At 32.1% G+C, this 19925-nt stretch overlaps 1 protein-coding gene across 1 annotated transcript; it reads left to right on the top strand.

Moving 5' to 3' along the window:
- The first annotated feature begins 9011 nt into the window (after positions 1–9011).
- LOC125807308 (pumilio homolog 2-like) lies at positions 9012–18282 on the top strand. Its single transcript, XM_049487002.1, has 10 exons — positions 9012–9985; positions 11395–11827; positions 11900–12881; positions 12991–13132; positions 13240–13347; positions 13632–13844; positions 13923–14033; positions 14678–14872; positions 17564–17738; positions 17830–18282. The coding sequence occupies exons 1-10, from the start codon at positions 9407–9409 to the stop codon at positions 17865–17867; spliced, it is 2976 nt and encodes a 991-aa protein (XP_049342959.1). The 5' UTR covers positions 9012–9406; the 3' UTR covers positions 17868–18282.
- The last annotated feature ends 1643 nt before the right edge of the window (positions 18283–19925 follow it).

Consider the following 19925-nt stretch of genomic DNA (forward strand, 5'->3'; position numbering starts at 1 on the left):
ACAAATTAAAAGAAAAAAAATAGAAAAGAGAAGGTAAAGAAATGTGTCCGAGTAATTAAAATTCTTCTTCGTAACTTATATCCTGAGAGGAAAATAAATACGGAAATAGCAAAAATTGATTTTCAAAAGCTATTAATTAATATGATTACAAGATTTTTATATTTTTACATTTAAATATAAAAATATAAGATGAAATTAATGATATTAATAAATATCAAATTTTGTTATATTGTAATTCTTACCAAATTTGGAAAATAGTATTTTAAAATTAGTTGACTTAACTATGGTTGTGACATTTGTTAATATAATAAAACCCTGATCTTTAAACTTTAAATAAAACACATGTCTCTCATCTAGTCGTGCACTTGACGAAATGGAGGGAAAGGGTAATGAAGGGGAGTGCTACTGACTGTATTTCTTTGTAATAAAGCAACTTAAACTGAAATATAAGAAAGTCTCATCATTAATTCTCTCTGTTTCAATTTATGTGACACTATTTAATATAATTACGCAAAAAACATTAAGAATGACCTCTCGATTGTTCCATTTTTTATTATAGGCACAAAAAATTTAAGAAAGATCGCATAAAAGAAAGTTTGATCATAGGTACAGTCGCAAAAACATTCTGAGACAAATTTTGCGGTTTTTTTTTGGTCAAGTGAGAATTTTTTTTTGTGTTGTTTTGACCGATTTACATAAATAATCCTTTAATCCATTTTAGGCCATTATTTTAATTTTTGTCTTTATTTTCAAAAGTTGTGCAAATAGATGGACAAAATATTAGATTATCGTCTAACATCTATAAATTTTTAAATATGGTCTAACACTTTCTCCTAAAAATTTTAATTAGCTCAAAATGAATCTTGAAATCATAATTTAAAAAAATTCTTAAATTAAAAAAAAAAAAAGGGTCAAAAACTGAATAAATATCCCAGAAAGAGAGCTAATGAAAGGTTTGTGCTATTTTCATTAGCTATTCATCATTAGTAGGGGTGTATAAAACCGAACCAAAAATCGAATCAAATCGCAAATTGAGTCAACCCAAAAAAAAAGCCCGACTAGTGGTTTGGTTTTGAAAAAAAAAACCCGACTATATTTGAGTTGGTTTGGTTTTAACTAAAAAAAACCAACCCGAGACCAAACCAACCTGACATTATATATATAATTTTAAAATTTTATTTTATACATAAAAATATTTACTTTGATATAATTTTTAAATATTTCTTACACTTTTTCATAGTTTTTATCTTTTAATATATTATTTCAAGTTTGAAACTTAGAATTATGAATGAGCCAATAAAGATTATAGTCCACAAATGTTGGTAATTAATTAATTATAATAAAGCTTAAATCAAAATCAAATTAATATTAATGCAAAAAGAAAATCAATTCAACACTAAGAATGACAATAATATTGAATATTTGTTCTTTAGTTTTACATTGGTTTAGACAATTAAAATACATAATCTAATTTAATTTCCTTTAATATTTAGTCATGTAACTAATACTTATTAAACTTAATTTTAGCATGATTTAATACTTTTAAATTATGATCATTTTCATCATGACTTGTTAATTTGCAATATTTATTTTACGCGATTTCATTATTATTATTTTTGTTGGATATTTTAGTGTCATTAATCATATCATATTGTGTTATATTTTTAAGAAACATCTTAGATAGTTGTATTTTGATAGGACTAAAGAAATATTTGAAGTACAAGTAAATTATATGTTTGTATGAATACTTTATTAGAAAAACCCGAGGTTGAAAAACCCGAGTTTTATTGGTTTGGTTTGGTTTATAAATTTAAAAATCTGACACAAATAATTTAGTTTGATATTTGAAAAACCCGAACCAACCCGACAATGTACACCCCTAATCATTAGGATAAAGGGTACTACTTATTGGCCACTGTTACAAATTGTAATTGGTGATTTCCTACACTAATTAAAACTGAGTTAATCTCAAGTTGATTCACCCTACAATTAGATAGTCGAAATCATTTTCATGTATTCTTTGCCAAACTTAAAGACAAAATTGAAATTTTTTATATTAATTAAGAAACTTTTTGTCATCATATATTTTCTTTTTCTAATAATATTACCTCCACATTCAAGGAAAAAGTCTTATTCGGTCTGTTATTATTGACGGAACTCCAAGATAAGTATAATTTTAAATCAAATTATTGATTAAATTTGGATCTTTTCTTTCAAATAATTTGGACACATGGAATCTATGAATATCACGCTTAAAGCTCCATTAACGACAAGGACAAACACAAATTGATTGCTACTGTGAAAAATATATGTATGTGTCGAAATTACAATTATTGATGAAAATTCAAGCAATTCCGAATAATACATGGGCAAATTTGAGTCTTTTGTTTATTAAATGGAATGGTGGAAAGGTTTCTTTTACCTACTTTGAACTTTCTTACAATCTGTGGAAAACTAACGAGTTTACTCGTCAAAGCCACTGTCAAATGTCAATGCGGAAAAGAGAAAAAAAAAATTATTATATGGCTCACACTGTTGGGGAATTGAGGAAAGATGAAAAGAGAGGAACTTGGAAAGTTGAGAACTTGAAAAGTCCTCTTATGCTTTTGTGAAAAAGGCATTTCTCCCACATAGGTGGTGGAAAGAAAAATAGAAGAGTTTAAATATAGAAACACTCCTATTAATTGTTAAAAGGGTTGGAAAGAGGGACCCCCTCACGTCGTCGTTTGCTCGACTTCGGCTTTGGAAAATGATTGATCGAGAGATTATATTTTGGACAAAGTTTGTTTTAATTATTTAGTTAAAACGTTTCAATTAATTAGTTAATTAACCGACCGACCCGACTCATCCGCGCGCGACCCGTTTTATTTGAATTTCCCGCCGTTGGAAGTGACTGTTCTGAAATGTTGCAACTTTCAGAAATAACCATGACCATTTGAAAGGTTGCAAACTTTCATGAATAGTCGTGTGGATTCTGAAAGGGTTGCAACCTTTCGGAACCAGTTCCTCTTGCCTATAAATACATTGATTCTTTAGATTTTTTCCTTATGAATTTTTCTGATTTCTTTTTCTTCTTCTGCACAAAGTTTCTTCGTGTACTTTACTGTTGTTGAGTGGTTCGCTGACACCAGAGTTTTGGGTATCAATACACTGGTGATTGAGATCATTCTATCCTGGGAGGCCATATTCCAAAACAAACCTCGAATACTATAGGGCAATAATTCCCTTAAGGGGACACTGTGCATTCAGTGGGCTTGATCTTTTCCGTTGTCTTTTTTCAGATTCTGGTAAGTTTTACAGATTTTAGTTGTTCTGAATTAATATATGTTCTTCTATTCTTACTAGTTCATTAAAACTTTGATTTCTTCGTGTTTCTGCAAAGTTTATTGGAATTAGTAATTCTGTTTTAAACACAGATTGACAACACACACCACTGACAATAATTATATGAGATAATTGTTGTTTCATAAATTATGAATTTACCAGCTTGTATTAATTAAGTGATTAGCCACAAGATGAAATTTATTTGAAAAGTAATGACTCGTTTTTTAAAACAATTAAAATGTCTTGTCAAGTGTAGATCGAGGAGCCGGGGTGGGGTGGGGTGGGGGTAGGGGTGTGCATTCGGTTTTTCGGTTTGGTTTTACACTATTCGGTTTGGATTTTCGGTTTTTGGTTTTGTAAAAATATAACCCAATCCGATCCAAAATAAATTTGGTTTGGTTTGGTTTTCCTCTATTCGGTTCGGCTTTTTTCGGTTTGGTTATTCGGTTATGTCAATAATTAATAACATATATAACCAAAGTAATAATATTTAATCTCTTAAATATACTTTCTAATATAAATCATAAATAAAACTTAAAACACAATACTTATAAGTATACCTATTATAGATGTAATTCAAACATAAAATATAAACTTAATCATCATGAAAGGCAATAACCAAAAAGGGACAAAAGTGGTTAACTCCAACTTAATTCTAAGCCTAAACATTGTATATATATATATATATATATATATATATAATTCGGTTTTTTTCGGTTTTTATTTTTAAAATCCAAAACCAAACCAAAAAATCAAACAAAGTAATTTATTAATCCAAAACCAATCCGAAAAACCAAAAAACCAATCCAAATAAAAATTTGGTTTGATTTGGTTTGGTTATAAGATTCTAACTCATTTCGATCTACCCAAATTTAGTTTAACCTGCCAATATTCCTACAAACATAAGAAGAAACAAAAAACATTTAAAATGTGGATCCGTTACATGAGGAAGGATTATAACGAGAGATTTAGGTAGTAACGAAGAAATGTATGGGCCAGAGTAGGAGAGAGGAGGAACACTGGGCCCGATTTAAGACCAATGGGCCCAATTTGAGGAATAGATATGTGATTTGACAAGAATGTGGTGTAAATAATTGAACAATAATTAGAACCCGTTTGGCCCCAACAATATTCAGGAAAAACTTGGAAAGTGGTGTTTTGTTATATAACTTTGCAAATATATATTTGCCAAGTATTCCAAGTTTCCAAATATTAGAATAAACTAGTTTTGGATCAAATCCTAATATTTGAGAATTTTTAAAAAATTAAAAATTACTCCAAACTTTTATATTTTATAAAAAATACCATTATTTATTAATTCCAACTAATATTTGTTACTACCTCCTCCGAATAAGTTTGAATTCTAAATTGAGTGATAAAATTGAGAAAAAAAGAACAATTTGTGTTTAATGTGGTAATAATTATAACTGAATCAGTGACAAGTTTGAATATGCGATTAATGTATTGTCTTGCCTATATTGTTATTTTGTTATATATGGGTATTTTTAATAATTTTTAGAACTTATGAGTATAAATCATATTTTTGAAATAGTCAAATATTTTTGGGAAAATTTGGGGCTAAACACTTGGTGAATCTTCACCAAAAACTTCACCCAAATATGAATTGCCAAGAATATTTGAAAAATTGGGACCAAACGCTAGCTTAATTTTTGTGGCAAAAATTAATAGCGTTCTACAAAGTGATATTATCTTAGTACAATATATAGATAAAATTACCCTATTAACATCGATAAAGGTGATCTAATAAAATATATTAATTTAATCAGGCAAATAATTCAACTTGAATACACCAAGGACTAATATGATTACAGGTGTTTCAATTCCATTTTAAAGATTACTCTACATGTTATGATTGAAATTTCTCTACCTACTCTAACCTGAAATTTCAAACTTTTATCATTATTATTCTATATATAATAATAAGCCACAATGCGACTATCATTGTAACTATTTTATTAGCTTTCAATCAAAAGCTAACAAGATTTTTAGTTACATATTTATTATTTAGTTAAATAATAAATATGTCATTTCTATATATATTTATTACTTATTCCTTATGAATTTGTTAATCTGATTTTGATCTGACACATAGTTTACGAAAGTAAATTAGATTTTGAGAAAAAACATTAAGTGATACTTGAAGTTGTCTCAGATTTTCAAAAAAAGATCTTAACTTTGCGTGAGTCCTATTACCCCACAAAACATTCAAAATCACAATAAATACACATTTTTTACACAATATTTCCACTTTGGACAAAACTATCCTTCGAATGTGAAATTTCTTAAAAACTAAAAGTCGGACCCATTATTGATGTATTCAAGGATGCTTTGGTAATTTCCTATGATGAATTCGTTTTGTTTGTTTCTTTTAAATTTATTTTACTATACTAAATAATTCTATAAAATATTATGAATCATGATAATTAATTACTTAAATATTTAAAATATATATAAAAGATCTGATTGACTCTTCAAATTTTACCGGTGACACATAATTGGGACAAATGATATAATATATATTATTTGAAAATTTCTTAGAAAGTGCTATAAATTACAGTAATTAACAGCTAGAAATATTTCAAAGACAAAAAAAATTGATTGAATCTCAATTTTTTTTTAGTACTACATAAATTGAGAAAGAAGAAATAACCTCTATTATTTGAAAATGGCGTAAAAGTATTACAAATCATACAATAAGAATTAACAATTTAAAATTTTAAAAGACTTTAATGCTTTATACTTATTTTATTTCCACTTTGGACAAAAATATCCTCCCAATATGCATATTTTTTAAAATAAAAAGTGGGACCCATTATTGATGTATTCAAGGATGCTTTGGTAATTTTCCTATGATGAATTCGTTTTGTTTGTTGTTTAATTTTTTTAAAAATAATTGTATAAAATATTATAAATCACAATAATTATTTACTTAAATATTCAAAAGATATAAAAATATGTAAAAGATCTAATTAACTCTTCAAATTTTATTGGTAACACATAAATTAGACAAATGAAATAATATATATTATTTGAAAATTACTTAGAAAGTACAATAATTTACAATAATTAACAATAGAATATTTTAAAGACAAAAAAAATTGATTGAATCTGGAAATTTTATTAGTACCACATAAATTGAGAAAGAAGAAATAACCTTTATTATTTCAAAATTGCGTAAAAGATATTACAAATCATACAACAATAATTAGCAATTTAGAATGTTAAAAGACATAATTTTTTTTTTTGCCATAGTTAACAATAATTAAAAATTTAAACTATTTTAAATTAATATTAAAGTTTGATTAACTCTTTAATTTGGTCTTTGTCACATAAATTGAAACAAAAAATGATATATATTGGGCTCATGCTAGTACGGGCTCCGATGTCTAGTTATTATATAGATGACAAACTCCAAATAAGTGTTTTTATTTATTGAACTTTTATAATATTAGTTCTAATTATTAAAATAACTTTTTAAAACTATTCGTAGCTAAAAAAATTGGCTCATTAGAGAATAGTGTGGAGAAAAAACAAATGTTGCATGAAAAAAACTAATAAAATCATCTTATTTCCATCACATCACATAAGTCTCAATCTCCTAATACAAAGTAGACACATACATGCCCACCATCACTTTCTTCTAGCCTCTCTACTTTAGGAATCTATTCTAAATGCCCCAAACCTATATTTTTTTATAACGATTATTTTTTGGGTATTTATTATTTCCCATCAAAAATTAAATATATTTATATAAAAAAATACGTAATATTTCTTTTTATCTCCTTTGACATTTGATCCATGATTTTCAAATTAATTATTAAATCACATTCTTGGTTGTTACTCTAAAGTTTAAACATGTAATAGTGATGCGATCTTGCTAATTTAATTGCCATCCACATTACATTTTGACTTATCTTGATAACTCATGTAGAATTTTTGTTACTATTTATAATAAATCCTTTTACATATAATAGATTTTTCATCCAATTTTTTCTATTCATATTCAAATTCATTAATATTCAAATTATTTTTATATTTTAAAAAATTTAAATTCGAAATACAACTATCCTACTACGATCCATAGTGATTATGCACATGGACTTTTTTTTATATTTTATATCAGTGCATATGTTTTTTTGAGCTAATATAATGTACCCAATAAGGTGGAGATATATTTGAAGATTAATTCATTTCGATTGATTTTTTTTGTTTAGCCATCCTTTCCTAATTAGGGATCAAAATTCAAAACAAATAACATCAATGTTATAATTTCACCTTTTCATTTTAAATACAAGTATAATACAGTTTATGGGCTCAAATAAATTATTGACCTTAGTTATTAATACTCCTAGTCAAACGCAACAATTTATTATTCATCTTCAATAACTCTACTTTTAATAACCCTTCTTAAAATGTTTTTATTATCAGTAAGAACAGATCTTTCTAACTCCAAGAATCTTTCTTGTATTTACACATATTTAACACAAAATTTGATTTTATCTCTTTGAATGTTCTTCGTCTCTTCCTTATTAATTGTCAAATTTATTATATTATATATATTTAATTTTGTTTCGTTCGTTCATTTTTACCTGATATTAAAAATATATTTATTTTTACTTATCTATTTGAAAAATTAAGAGAAAATTTACCACTTTTTTTTTTTTTTCATTTTTAGTAATTTTGTGTAAAATTTGATTATTGTCATAAATTCTCCCTCATGCCCTATATTTCTCATTTGTTTTCAATGATTAAAATACTGTTACTCAATCTTGTAGAAAAATACTTGTACCAATGAGTTTGTAGTTTACTTAGAATGTACCTTGTGCATCGCACTTTGCTTTGTTAATAATATATTTTAGGAAAAAAATTCTCAAATTTGATCATGCACTACTATCTGAACTTGAGCAGATTCACTCTAATATATTTTGAATTTAATCTTACCCTGCATTAAGGAAAAGTCTCATTTTATCCTTAGGCCTTAACCCCCTAATGAAATTTTAATCTAAAAAGTTAATTAAGAACAATTGAATTAGATTTGAAACTTTGTCATGAAAATACTTTGACACATTAATTTTGCCCATTTCACACTATAATTCTAACGATATGAATGAACCAAAAGCATAATAGCACATAAAATTGAACAATTTGGAATTATACACATAGACAAATCTGAACTTTTTTCCTTAGTTGTTGGTATATTTTTATTTAAAAGAGGAAAGACTTGAAATTGACATTTACCATATCACCTACACTAGCCAAAAATCTGTAAAGTAATAAAGACTAACCCACCTGCCAGTAATTAAACCCAACTAAACCCAGTCCTTTTTTCAATATTAGGAAATAAAACACTAAATTTTTACAGAAATATTAACTTACCACAACAAGCCATTTGTTAAATTTTAATTGGTTAAGACAGTGTTTGGTTAGTTTTTTCCGAATCTACAATGTACACGTGTCATCTTTAGATTCTTCTACAAGAACACGAGGTAGACAAACATCATTGTGCTGCACTTTCAACAAGTATCTATCTATAAATATGTACTTATTTTTTTCACTTGGTCAATTAGGTCCCTTTAATTAAGGAAAGGTAATTTAATTTATTATTGAGGAATTGTTTTCTTATTTTTATATACTCCTATTTCCAAGTAGTAAAAAAAAGAAAATGATAGTCTTTTGTAGTGTTGAAAAACAAAACCCTAAAACTACCTTTATAACTACAATTCGCCGCAAAGATTGAATTTTTCTTGCTCTCTCACTTTTTCTCTCTCTCCCACAACATATTCAATAAAATCCCCTCAACCCCTTTACACCGCTTTCATTATCTCCATGTTTATACATAACTTTCATGGAGTTATGTGATCAAAGATTGGATTTTTCTTGAATTAAATCTTTGATTTTCATGTTTTGATATGTGGGGTTTTTGATTTTTGGTGTTTGTATCATAAAGTTTTGATTTTTTTAGCTTTCTTGGGTTGTTAGGGTTTGTGGGTATAAATTATATTTTGTTGTGGTGATGAGTGGAGTACTATAAAGTGTTTAATTTTTTTTTTTTTTGTGCAAGATGCTATCTGAATTTGGTCCAAGTCCAATGCTTGGAAACAATGAGAATTCGTTTGGTGATGAGTTTGAGAAAGAGATGGGAATGTTACTTCGTGAACAGAGGAGACAAGAAGCTGATGATCATGAAAAGGAGCTGAATTTGTATAGAAGTGGGTCAGCTCCACCTACTATTGAGGGTTCTTTAAGTGCAGTAGGTGGGTTGTTTAACAATAATGGGTTCAGGTCTGAAGAGGAGCTTAGGTCTGATCCTGCTTACTTATCGTACTATTACGCGAATGTTAATCTTAACCCTAGGTTACCTCCACCACTGTTGTCTAAGGAGGATTGGAGGTTTGCACAGAGGATGCAAGGAGGGAGTTCTGCAATTGGGGATAGGAGGAAGGTGAACAAGAATGATAATGGGAGTAGTAGTGGGAGGTCACTCTTTGCTATGCCTCCGGGGTTTAACTCGATAAAAGCTGAGAACGAGAATGAGTCAGACAAATTGCAGGGTTCAGTAGAGTGGGGTGGTGATGGGCTGATTGGGTTACCAGGACTAGGACTAGGTAGTAAACAGAAGAGCATTGCTGAAATATTTCAGGTGCACACATGAAACTTTGTTAGTTTCAATTTGAACTTTGATTAATGGATGTTTCTTCCATATTGAGGTATCAAATGCTTTAAATATTAGGATTTTTTCTGTAAGAAATAATCTTGTTAATTTTACTGGACAAAGCTGTATGTTTTTGGAATAGAACCAAACAGCTATCTACAGGTTTTTTGGAGGTATTTAGGCATGATTTGAGATTCCAAATTTGTAAAACTTACTTTTGAAATTGTAGTATACTAGAGTATAATGTTCTATGGCTGTATGTGTTCATGATAGCATTTCTACCTTGAAATATTTTGCATATATGTGTGCATTAGTAATTATACTTTTCATTTCTGTCTCTGTTAAACTATTTGTTCATGACATATTTTGATAGATTCATAACTCCATTTACTCAATCATTTAGTTAGGATGATGAAAATATTAGGCACTTATGCGTCTTAAGGAAATTCTGCTATTGATAGTCCTATTTTTTCTTTCTTTTCATTCTACAATCCTTCAAGAACCACCTATAATTGCAACAATGAGTATAGTATATTCCGTAGATGATACTGGTTTTTGCACTGGCATGATAAACACAAAATAGTGTAATAACAAGTGATAACTTGAAAACCATAACTCTGTTCAATTAGTGGGTATATGAACATGACAAGTTTTAATTATATATTTGTTTCATCTGTGTATCAGTAGCATATTGTGTCACTTCTTGATGGACCAAGGAATAAGTGGAATGATTAGTTGATGTTTCTTTTAATTAAGATCTGGTCCAGTCATACTGATTCCACTTTTACTCCATCTGCGTGGATTGAGTTTTTGACTCAATATTTTAAAACCTCTTTGCTTTCCCAAAATCGAGTTCCCTTGGAGAAAAACAGAAGTAGCTGTTTGGTAATTTTCTTCTAACCTTACTGGCAAAACAGTGGAAATGTTCCCTGCTCGTTCTGCAATTACATCCGGCCATGTTATGTCCTTCCTATTTTTGCATCTTTTTTTTGTGCTTGGTGATATGTGTATGGGATTTATTTACCTCTGTATATAACTGGAGTTTTCATACTGTATATAGGGAAGTCTTTGTAATTGCACTGAATCTAGGAAAGTATACCTTTTAGAATGTAATGGAGAATCTTCAACTGCTTGCTGCCTGTCATCTGATTCTTTTTAATATGCCATTCTTATGCTGATATAGATGCCACTTGTTAATTTTTTCTTCCGTTTTTGTAACTTGAGATCCAACCAATGTAATAAATCGTTAATGATATCTGTTATGTAGTATAACCTTCTAGCTGCAAGGTGAAAAACACCTTTAGATTTCTCCAATAGAAAGTGTTACAGTTTGTCAATATTTTTTTTTTTTTTTTTGAAATGACCATTCTGATGGGTTATAAATTATGTTACTTCAGGATGACATGAGCCGTGTGACTCCTGCTCCTGGTCCCCCTTCACGACCAGCTAGCCGCAATGCTTTTGATGAAAGTAGTGATAACTTGGGTTCAGCAGAAGCTGAGCTGTCTCACCTCCGTCATGAGTTTTCAACTTCAGATCCTTTAAGGTCAGTATCTAATGGACAAGGCTCATCTGCTGCTCAACATGTTGGGGCGCCTGCTTCCTTTACATATGCTGCTGCTTTGGGGGCTTCCTTATCAAGAAGCACTACTCCTGATGCCCAGCGCATTGCTAGGGCTCCTAGCCCTTCCCTCACTCCTATCGGTGGAGGAAGGGTAGCCACTTCTGAGAAGAGGAGCGTTAATAGTCCAAATTCATTTAATGGTGTCTCTCACACCGCCGAGTCTGCAGATCTGCTTGCTGCTTTGTCTAGCATGAATCTTTCAAATGGTATGTTAGATATAGATCTTTCTCAGATTGTACACAATGCCTGTTACAAATAATATTCTTACAATTTAACAGGTAGTCAGAATAACTCTCAGCAGCATGCATATCTGAAGAGATCTGAATCTGCTCAGTTTAATATGTCGTCTAAATCTCACTCTGCTAAAGGACCATATATTGACACTGGTGCTGGCAACAAGTCAGACCTTAACAGTTCTAACCTCCATGACGATCTGCACAGATCTGCAGTTGCCTCTAATAATTCTTATGTGAAAGGATCTCAAACGTCCACACTGAATGGTGGAGGTGGTGTACTTTCTCAATATCAGCATATGGATAGTCCTTCCAATTATGGTTTAGGTAGTCATTCCGTCAATCCAGTGACAAGCCATCTTGGCAACTATAATCTGCCTCCTTTGTTTGAAACTGCTGCTGCCGCGTCTGGGATGGCTTTACCTGGAATGGACTCTCGAATGCTAGGGGCATCTCATTTGAACTCTGGGGTCTCAGAGCAGAATCTCGGCAGAATGGGAAATCAAATGTCTGGGAGTGCTTTACAGGCATCCTTCATGGATCCTATGTATCTTCAGTACTTGACAGCTGAATATGTTGCACAGGTTGCCGCACTGAATGATCCTTCGATGGATAGGAACTACATGGGCAATTCCTATATGGACTTGCTTCAGAAAGCTTATCTTGGTAATGCATTATCTCCGAAGTCACAATATGGTGTCCCACTCAGCAGTAAAGGTAGTGGTTCAAGTCATCATGGCTATTATGCCAATCCTGCATTTGGAGTCGGTTTATCATATCCTGGAAGTCCCTTGGCAAGTCCTGTCGTTCCAAACTCTCCAGTTGGTCCTGGTAGTCCAATGAGGCACGGTGATTATAATATGAGGTTCCCTGGTGCAATGAGAAACATAACTTCAGGTGTAATAGGATCATGGCACTTGGATAACATGGAAAACAGCTTTGCTTCCTCTCTATTGGAAGAGTTCAAGAGTAATAAGACCAGGTGTTTTGAGCTTTCAGAAATTGCTGGTCATGTTGTCGAGTTCAGGTATCTAGTGAATTTTGTCGTGCATTTTTTTTTTTACTTAGAATTGTTCCTATTTATTAGTAAGTTGATCAGAAATGATTCTGAAATTGTCTGTATCATATATAATCAGTGCGGATCAGTATGGTAGCCGGTTCATCCAACAAAAACTGGAAACTGCCACCCCTGAGGAGAAAAACATGGTTTTTCAGGAAATTATTCCCCAAGCTCTTACTTTGATGACTGATGTTTTTGGTAATTACGTAATCCAGAAGGTATGCGTAACCTTGGTTTCAGTGTGGAGTGGGAGGTGGATAATGACCACTGTCTTGTGCTCTCTTAGAGTGTTTTGCTTAGACTGACTCAAATACTTCCCTTTCAGTTTTTTGAACATGGAATGGCATCTCAGAGGAGAGAATTGGCTAGCAAGCTCTTTAGCCATGTATTAACACTGAGCCTTCAGATGTATGGTTGCCGCGTGATTCAGAAGGTTCACAGAACTGAATTATAAATTGTTTATGCAGACTTGTTTCCGTTTTATCTTTGGTTCAAAAGATATTTATCCCAATAAGAAAAATAGCTCAAAAGTAATATAACTATTTAAGCAATAATGTTATGTAGTTGCTGGAGATTTATATTTGCTCTGCCAGTGACCCTGATGTGTGATAAATGTTAAAGAGTTCTAACTAATTGGCTGATTATGAGCTGCTTTCCAAGTGTATGAACTCTGTGAGTTCAAAGCTTTGCTCAAACAAAATTTTGGTTCACTTGCAGGCAATAGAAGTGGTAGATGTGGACCAGAAGATTAAAATGGTTGAGGAGCTTGATGGTCATGTCATGCGTTGTGTACGAGATCAGAATGGGAATCATGTCGTCCAGAAGTGTATTGAATGTGTACCAGAAGAACACATTCAATTCATCATCTCTACATTTTTTGGTCAAGTTGTGAATCTCTCCACCCATCCATATGGCTGTCGTGTAATTCAGGTAGATGAGTAATGTGCAGTAGTGTTATTCATCACAGTCATTTGTAGTTTATTTTGAAGAATTTTCTTCATCTGGCAGAGAGTATTGGAACACTGCTGTGATGCAATTACACAAAGTAAAGTGATGGAAGAAATTCTGGGATCTGTTAGCATGTTGGCACAAGATCAATATGGTAATTATGTTATTCAGGTATGTGCTTTTCTGAAATAACCTGCATGCTTTGCTTTTGGAGTATTGTGATGTATCCTGTTCTCCTTCTCATATCCTTTACAACATATTATGGAACAATTCACACAATGCATCCATTTCATAAATTTGATGCGGAAATAGCATATGGAGTCGCTTGTTCAAGAAATGTAGTATTGTGCATTTTGATTTGATTTTCCAATGAATGCCTTTTATTTATGTCTAAGAAAATGTTGACCCCGTTAATAAATATCTAAAAGGAGGACTAATACGGTACATTCTCGAAATCGGACTTATAGCAATGTTGGAAGGGTGTGGAAACCTTAACTACTGTGGACATTTGCGTAGCTTCGTTACTGGCGCCAAATATGCTTTCTTTGTAAAGGCAAATGTGGATCTTAGATCAAAGTTATTGTCAATCCATCTTCCATACCTCACTAACCTTCAGTTCTTAGTTATAATGTTTTTCTTGCTAAAGGACTCGTTATAAGCTTGCTGTGAGGGAAAAAGTTCTTTTTGCTCTTTTCAATTTTTGGAATCCAACCATGCTATGTTTTTTAGTACTCATGTTTCTTTGAAGATTTTTCTCATCTGTTGCTGAGATACCCCCCACCCTCCCCCTTTTATTTTAAATGCAACACTGGCAGCATGTACTGGAGCATGGGAAGCCACACGAGCGTTCTGCTATTATTAAGGAACTAGCTGGGAAGATTGTGCAAATGAGCCAGCAGAAGTTTGCCTCTAATGTTGTTGAGAAGTGTCTAGCTTTTGGTGGTGCCAGCGAAAGGCAGCTCCTGGTGGATGAGATGCTCGGCACGACTGATGAAAATGAACCTCTTCAGGTTTGTCTAAGCTTTATTTTATTTCTAGTCTTAGTTTCAAGTATAATATTGCTGTGTATAATTATTATGTTCCCATTATTCTTTTTGATGACAATTATGTTCTCATTATTCTATACTGCCTTGTACTGGACCTTCTAACATTTTTAACCTCCCCTCATTTGTTTGGCTTGGATCTATGTATTGTTGAGATATCCTCATCAGAGTTTGGGAATAGGGTATAAAATTTCCAACCCTTGGATGTAATAGAGGTTGAGTGTTCTCTATTTTTCTCTTTTTGTAAAATTTAACTCTTGTATCTGGTCAAAAACACCAATGTTCATGAATAACATCATTTTACTAGGCCCTTACGGTGGTGCAGGATATTTTGGTACTTGCAGTCTAAGTTGCTCGACTCTCCAAAAATGTTGCCACAGTTGGTCGGATCCTTCAAACACACTATATTTGGAGGATCCCACACGCACCCCTCAACATTTTCGAAGTGTCGAGCAACATAGCTTGCAGTTTAGGATGTACGTACCTATAGAATTGGTGAAGCCATGATATTTATACGGTCTTTTCAGTGGTCCCTTATTGTTGTAGCATTCTTGTAACAACCTATGAACTCACAATGCTGAAGATTTGGCTCCTGTGTACTTATTGTGAAGCAGAGCCCAGGTAATAGAATATGATACTAGCAACAACTAGTAATTATATGAGACAGCTCTTAATGTTCATATTGATCTATTATGCACCTTAATATCTCTAGTATTGGTTAGTTCTAATAGGATAAGTGTCTTATTTCTACCATTTAGTATTAATGTATTGTCTACTAATGTAACTATAAACTAGATTGGAGAGATTGGTAGGATATCTAATATTTTTTCATTTTTTTAGAACAATAGGGTATGGAAGAATTGGAATCTTAGATCAAAACGGTAGGTATGAGAAGAGGCAGGAAAATACTTTAATATATACAAGGAGCTCAAAAAACCATGTTACACTGTTCTGTCATTTTCCTTAACTGGATCTCGAGGAACTCCAGAATTGAACAGTGGCCAGAAGCCTTTCTTTTTCTGTATTTGAGTTTGAAGGTATCAGCATGGAGCTTGTTGATAGCTACTCATTTCTGTAAAAGTTGAAGTTGGTGAAAAGTGGCAGCTAGGAAGTTGTTTAGGGTGGTATCACTTCAATTGAAAATGAGAAGTTGTTTAGGGTGGTATCACTTCAATTGAAAATGAAATATTGTGTCAAAATTTCTTTTCCCAAGGGCAGGAAGTTTTTAAAGATAAGGCCATTCACCGTTCTTTGAGAAAGGTAAATATATTATTATATGAAGCACTAAAAAAGACCAGAACTACAAATAAGCAAAAACTAAAAAGAACCCTAATATAATCTTGTAGGGATTCTAAGAGGGTAACTGTAGAGTCTGTTTCATTTACAAGTTTTTCCTTGCACCAAACCAAAACAAACCTGTGCAATTAAACTTGAACTGTTATATTGAGGTGATTTTGTCTTCAAAACATGATACATTCCTTTCGTTTTCACACTGTCCAAATGCAAGATGGAATAGTGCTCCATCAAACTATTTTCTCTTTTCCTTCTCTTTCAGTGCCAATATTGCGACAACCAAGTTGTGGTTTTGAACATCACCCATCGAAACCCCAGTATGTTGAGAAAATTAGCCATAGCAAGGCAATCACCTTACTGTGAATGACGAGGTGGCTAATAAACCAATACTACGAGAATCTTTTCCACACTAGTGGTGCCTGCTGCTCAACCAGAAACCTATTTTTGAAGATCTCCTATGTTAAACAAGCCTCTTTGTCCACCAACCATAAGAAGCACTCCACTTTGTAAGGTGCCCATGTTTTCCAAAAAAATTGAATCCTTGAGCAATGCTTGTTTCGAAGTCCACACTGTGTAAAGTGTTCACTTTGTAGCAAGACTTGACAGTAATTATGCTTTACTATGAGTTCTCCGAATCATTTTTTCATTTGGTTCGTGAAGATTACAAAATCGATAGGACGTCATTTTGCCTTTTCTTGTGGTACTACATTTAGCCATTCTTGATCCCCTTTCCATTGTTCCAGGATCAGGTGATTGATAAAATTCTGCATGAAGTAAGTAAGCAGTTAGCTTTCATGGCTTAAAAGAAGCGAAGTACTTATTGGTATCATGTAACTCTTTGCCAAACATGGTTTACTTTAATTGTCACAGGAAAGCCTTATAACTCTCCTGTCCATGATATCTTTTAAAATCTCATCCACTTTTGCATCATGGACTCTTGGCTGTCTATGGCATCTAACGTGTTGTTACTTCTCTCCTTGGATTGACAAATGCATTCAGTTATACTAACCATTTAATGGCTTCACTTTTCAAGTCTGCATTTTCCCTTCAAACTGATTTGACTTGCTAATCTCCGTCACCTCCTTTTCTTGTCTTTTCCATTAAATTTTGTTCATAGGTTTATTATACTAAATTAAGGCTTCACTTTTTCAAGTCCACATTTTTCCTTAAAACTGGCTTGACTTGCTAATCTCCATCTCTTCTTCTCTCCACTCGTTATAATATTAAGTCTAGGCTTCACTTTTCAAGTCTGCAAGCCTTGCTTATGCATTTCATGTCTGTCTCTGATTGACTATGTCTTAATGTGGATGTCGCTGTTCCTTTCAATTTGTGTTATTTTCTCATTTTTCTTCCTTCTTTACCCAGGCAATGATGAAAGATCAGTTTGCAAATTATGTTGTACAGAAAGTTTTGGAAACGTGCAGTGATCAGCAACGTGAGCTGATCCTTTCTAGAATAAAGGTTCACTTGAATGCTCTGAAGAAATACACTTATGGAAAACACATTGTTGCTCGTGTTGAGAAACTTGTTGCAGCTGGAGGTAAGCAGCTCTTCTGCTTCCATTTGACTAGAACTTTGCCTATCTAGTTGTTACAATGATACTGAATGATTTGCTTTTTTGAATGTTGCAGAACGAAGAATTGCTGCTCAGTCTCCAAATCTTGCTTAGCTTTTAGGAAAAAAGTTGTACAGTTGACCGAGGCTAGTTTGAGCTACCTCTCTTCCTTTATTTCCCCCCGTGTCTTGTGCTCTGGCTCTAGAACTCTCTTTGAGGGCAGTATGGGCTGTGATTGCAAATAAAGTTGTTGCTTGTACTAGAGAACTGTATATTGTGTAGTTGGAAGTTTATACATAGGATCAGGTATGCTGGGGCTCGGATGTCAAATATTCCTGATAGCCATGCAGAGGAAAAATCAAGTCTCTAAACGGTGTATAAATGATAAAAAAAGTGAGGTAGTTTTTATATCAACAAGACTGTACAAAATGTCGCCATGTGGAAAGTTGATGTTTTAGGTGAAGCCAGAATTTTTATGTATGGTATTGACAATGTTCTATCATGGCCAAGTATGTCTCATTTCCTTCTATGTTTATGTTTGCTGAACTTGCAACTTCACCGCTGTTAGATTCTGCTTAATATTTGCTATGTTCCCTGTGTTGGCTTATGCAAGTCATACTACAACAACATACTAAGTATAATCCCACAGACCTTAAGATGTACATTCACAGACCTTACCCGTACCTTTGTGAGGTAGAGAGACTGTTTTCGATTGACTCTCAGCGTCTGAATTAAGGTTAAGTTATTGTTGTTGAACATATACTAGTTCAGAGTAGTTTAAAAGCGGATTAATGGTAGGGTAGATAAGTGTGGGGCATTAAAAAGAATCTCTAGTTTGTGAGTGTCTAAATTGTCTTAGCAATACTAAAAATCAGTGATTATTTGTGAGGAAGTAGTCATAATTATAAGGAGAAATTGTTATATATGTTTGTTTGGAATTTCGAGGAATAGTTGATTATTAATGTAAGGTGAATACATAGCAAAGAACTAATTCATAATGCACTGGTAAATCTCTTTCATTTTTTTCACAAAAATAATGGTGAGAATTTAACAATATAAAAAGCATATGTGTGTACTAACTACTCGTAAGCTTCCTCAATCGTCATTACAGTTTTTTATACGTAGTAAATTGGAAATATTCGGCCACTTGTAGTTATTTTATGGGAATTGAGTGCATTGTGAATATGGACGTTAAATATATTGTTAAAAAAGGAGTAAAATAAATATAAGAGAGTTGATTCTGGATAATATGAGAATCTGCTTCTTTAAAAAGAAAATCTATATATATAGTATATAATAGGTGAGGTCAATTCTTTAAAAGGTAAAATACATAACAAAGTGCAATAAAAGTAGGTGGCATATTAAAGAAAGAGCAAATAGTAGTAACTTTAATATTTAATTTATCGTACGTTGGAGCTACGAGCACCATGACACTAACAAATAAAGTTTACTTAAACTAATATTATTATTTATTACTCTTTTTTTTTTCATAAAACGTTTCACTCTAAAAGTTACTACTTTTCTTTACGGAGTAACAAATAATATCTTCTCTGTAATTTAAACTTTAAATTTTTTTAATTGTGAATTCGGATATAAAACGCCGTAAATCTATTATGCTCTACTTATAAACCTCAGTAGCATATATGCTCTACTTCAGACCATCGACTCATACACTTTATTAAAATAAATTTCATGAAAAATCAGCTATATTCGATCTTGGTTGGACTTTCCCCCCTTAGCTACAAGTCATCGCCACATACGAGGGGTTTAGTCCTTCAAGGCATATGTTAGAACTCTCTTAAACCTACTTGTAACTAAATGAATCAGTTTTAAATTAAATAAAAAGATCTCACCTCTGAAAACGCTTATGCCTAATAATTTAAGTCGTTACTTCCATTTTCTAGCTAAAGACTTAGAGCTGAGTGCTGATTATTTGCATTGGATCTAAAAAGTAAATGTAATTTTATACAAAAAGGGCGTAATTATACTATTTTTAATAATTGAGGGGGCGTTTTAGGACCTTTAACAAAGAGAAGAGATGAAAAATATCTGGTAAAGCATCCACGCTGGTAGTGGGCCAGTGCCACGTTGCAATGAGATATTGTACTTTTTATTACGCTATCGACCTTTTCCCTTTTAGCTTATTTATTTCCATTTTCCACCGCCTATCGC

This window comes from Solanum verrucosum, unplaced genomic scaffold, assembly GCF_900185275.1.
Source record: "Solanum verrucosum unplaced genomic scaffold, falcon-dt-bn FXZP01000183.1, whole genome shotgun sequence".
Classification (NCBI taxonomy): domain Eukaryota; kingdom Viridiplantae; phylum Streptophyta; class Magnoliopsida; order Solanales; family Solanaceae; genus Solanum; species Solanum verrucosum.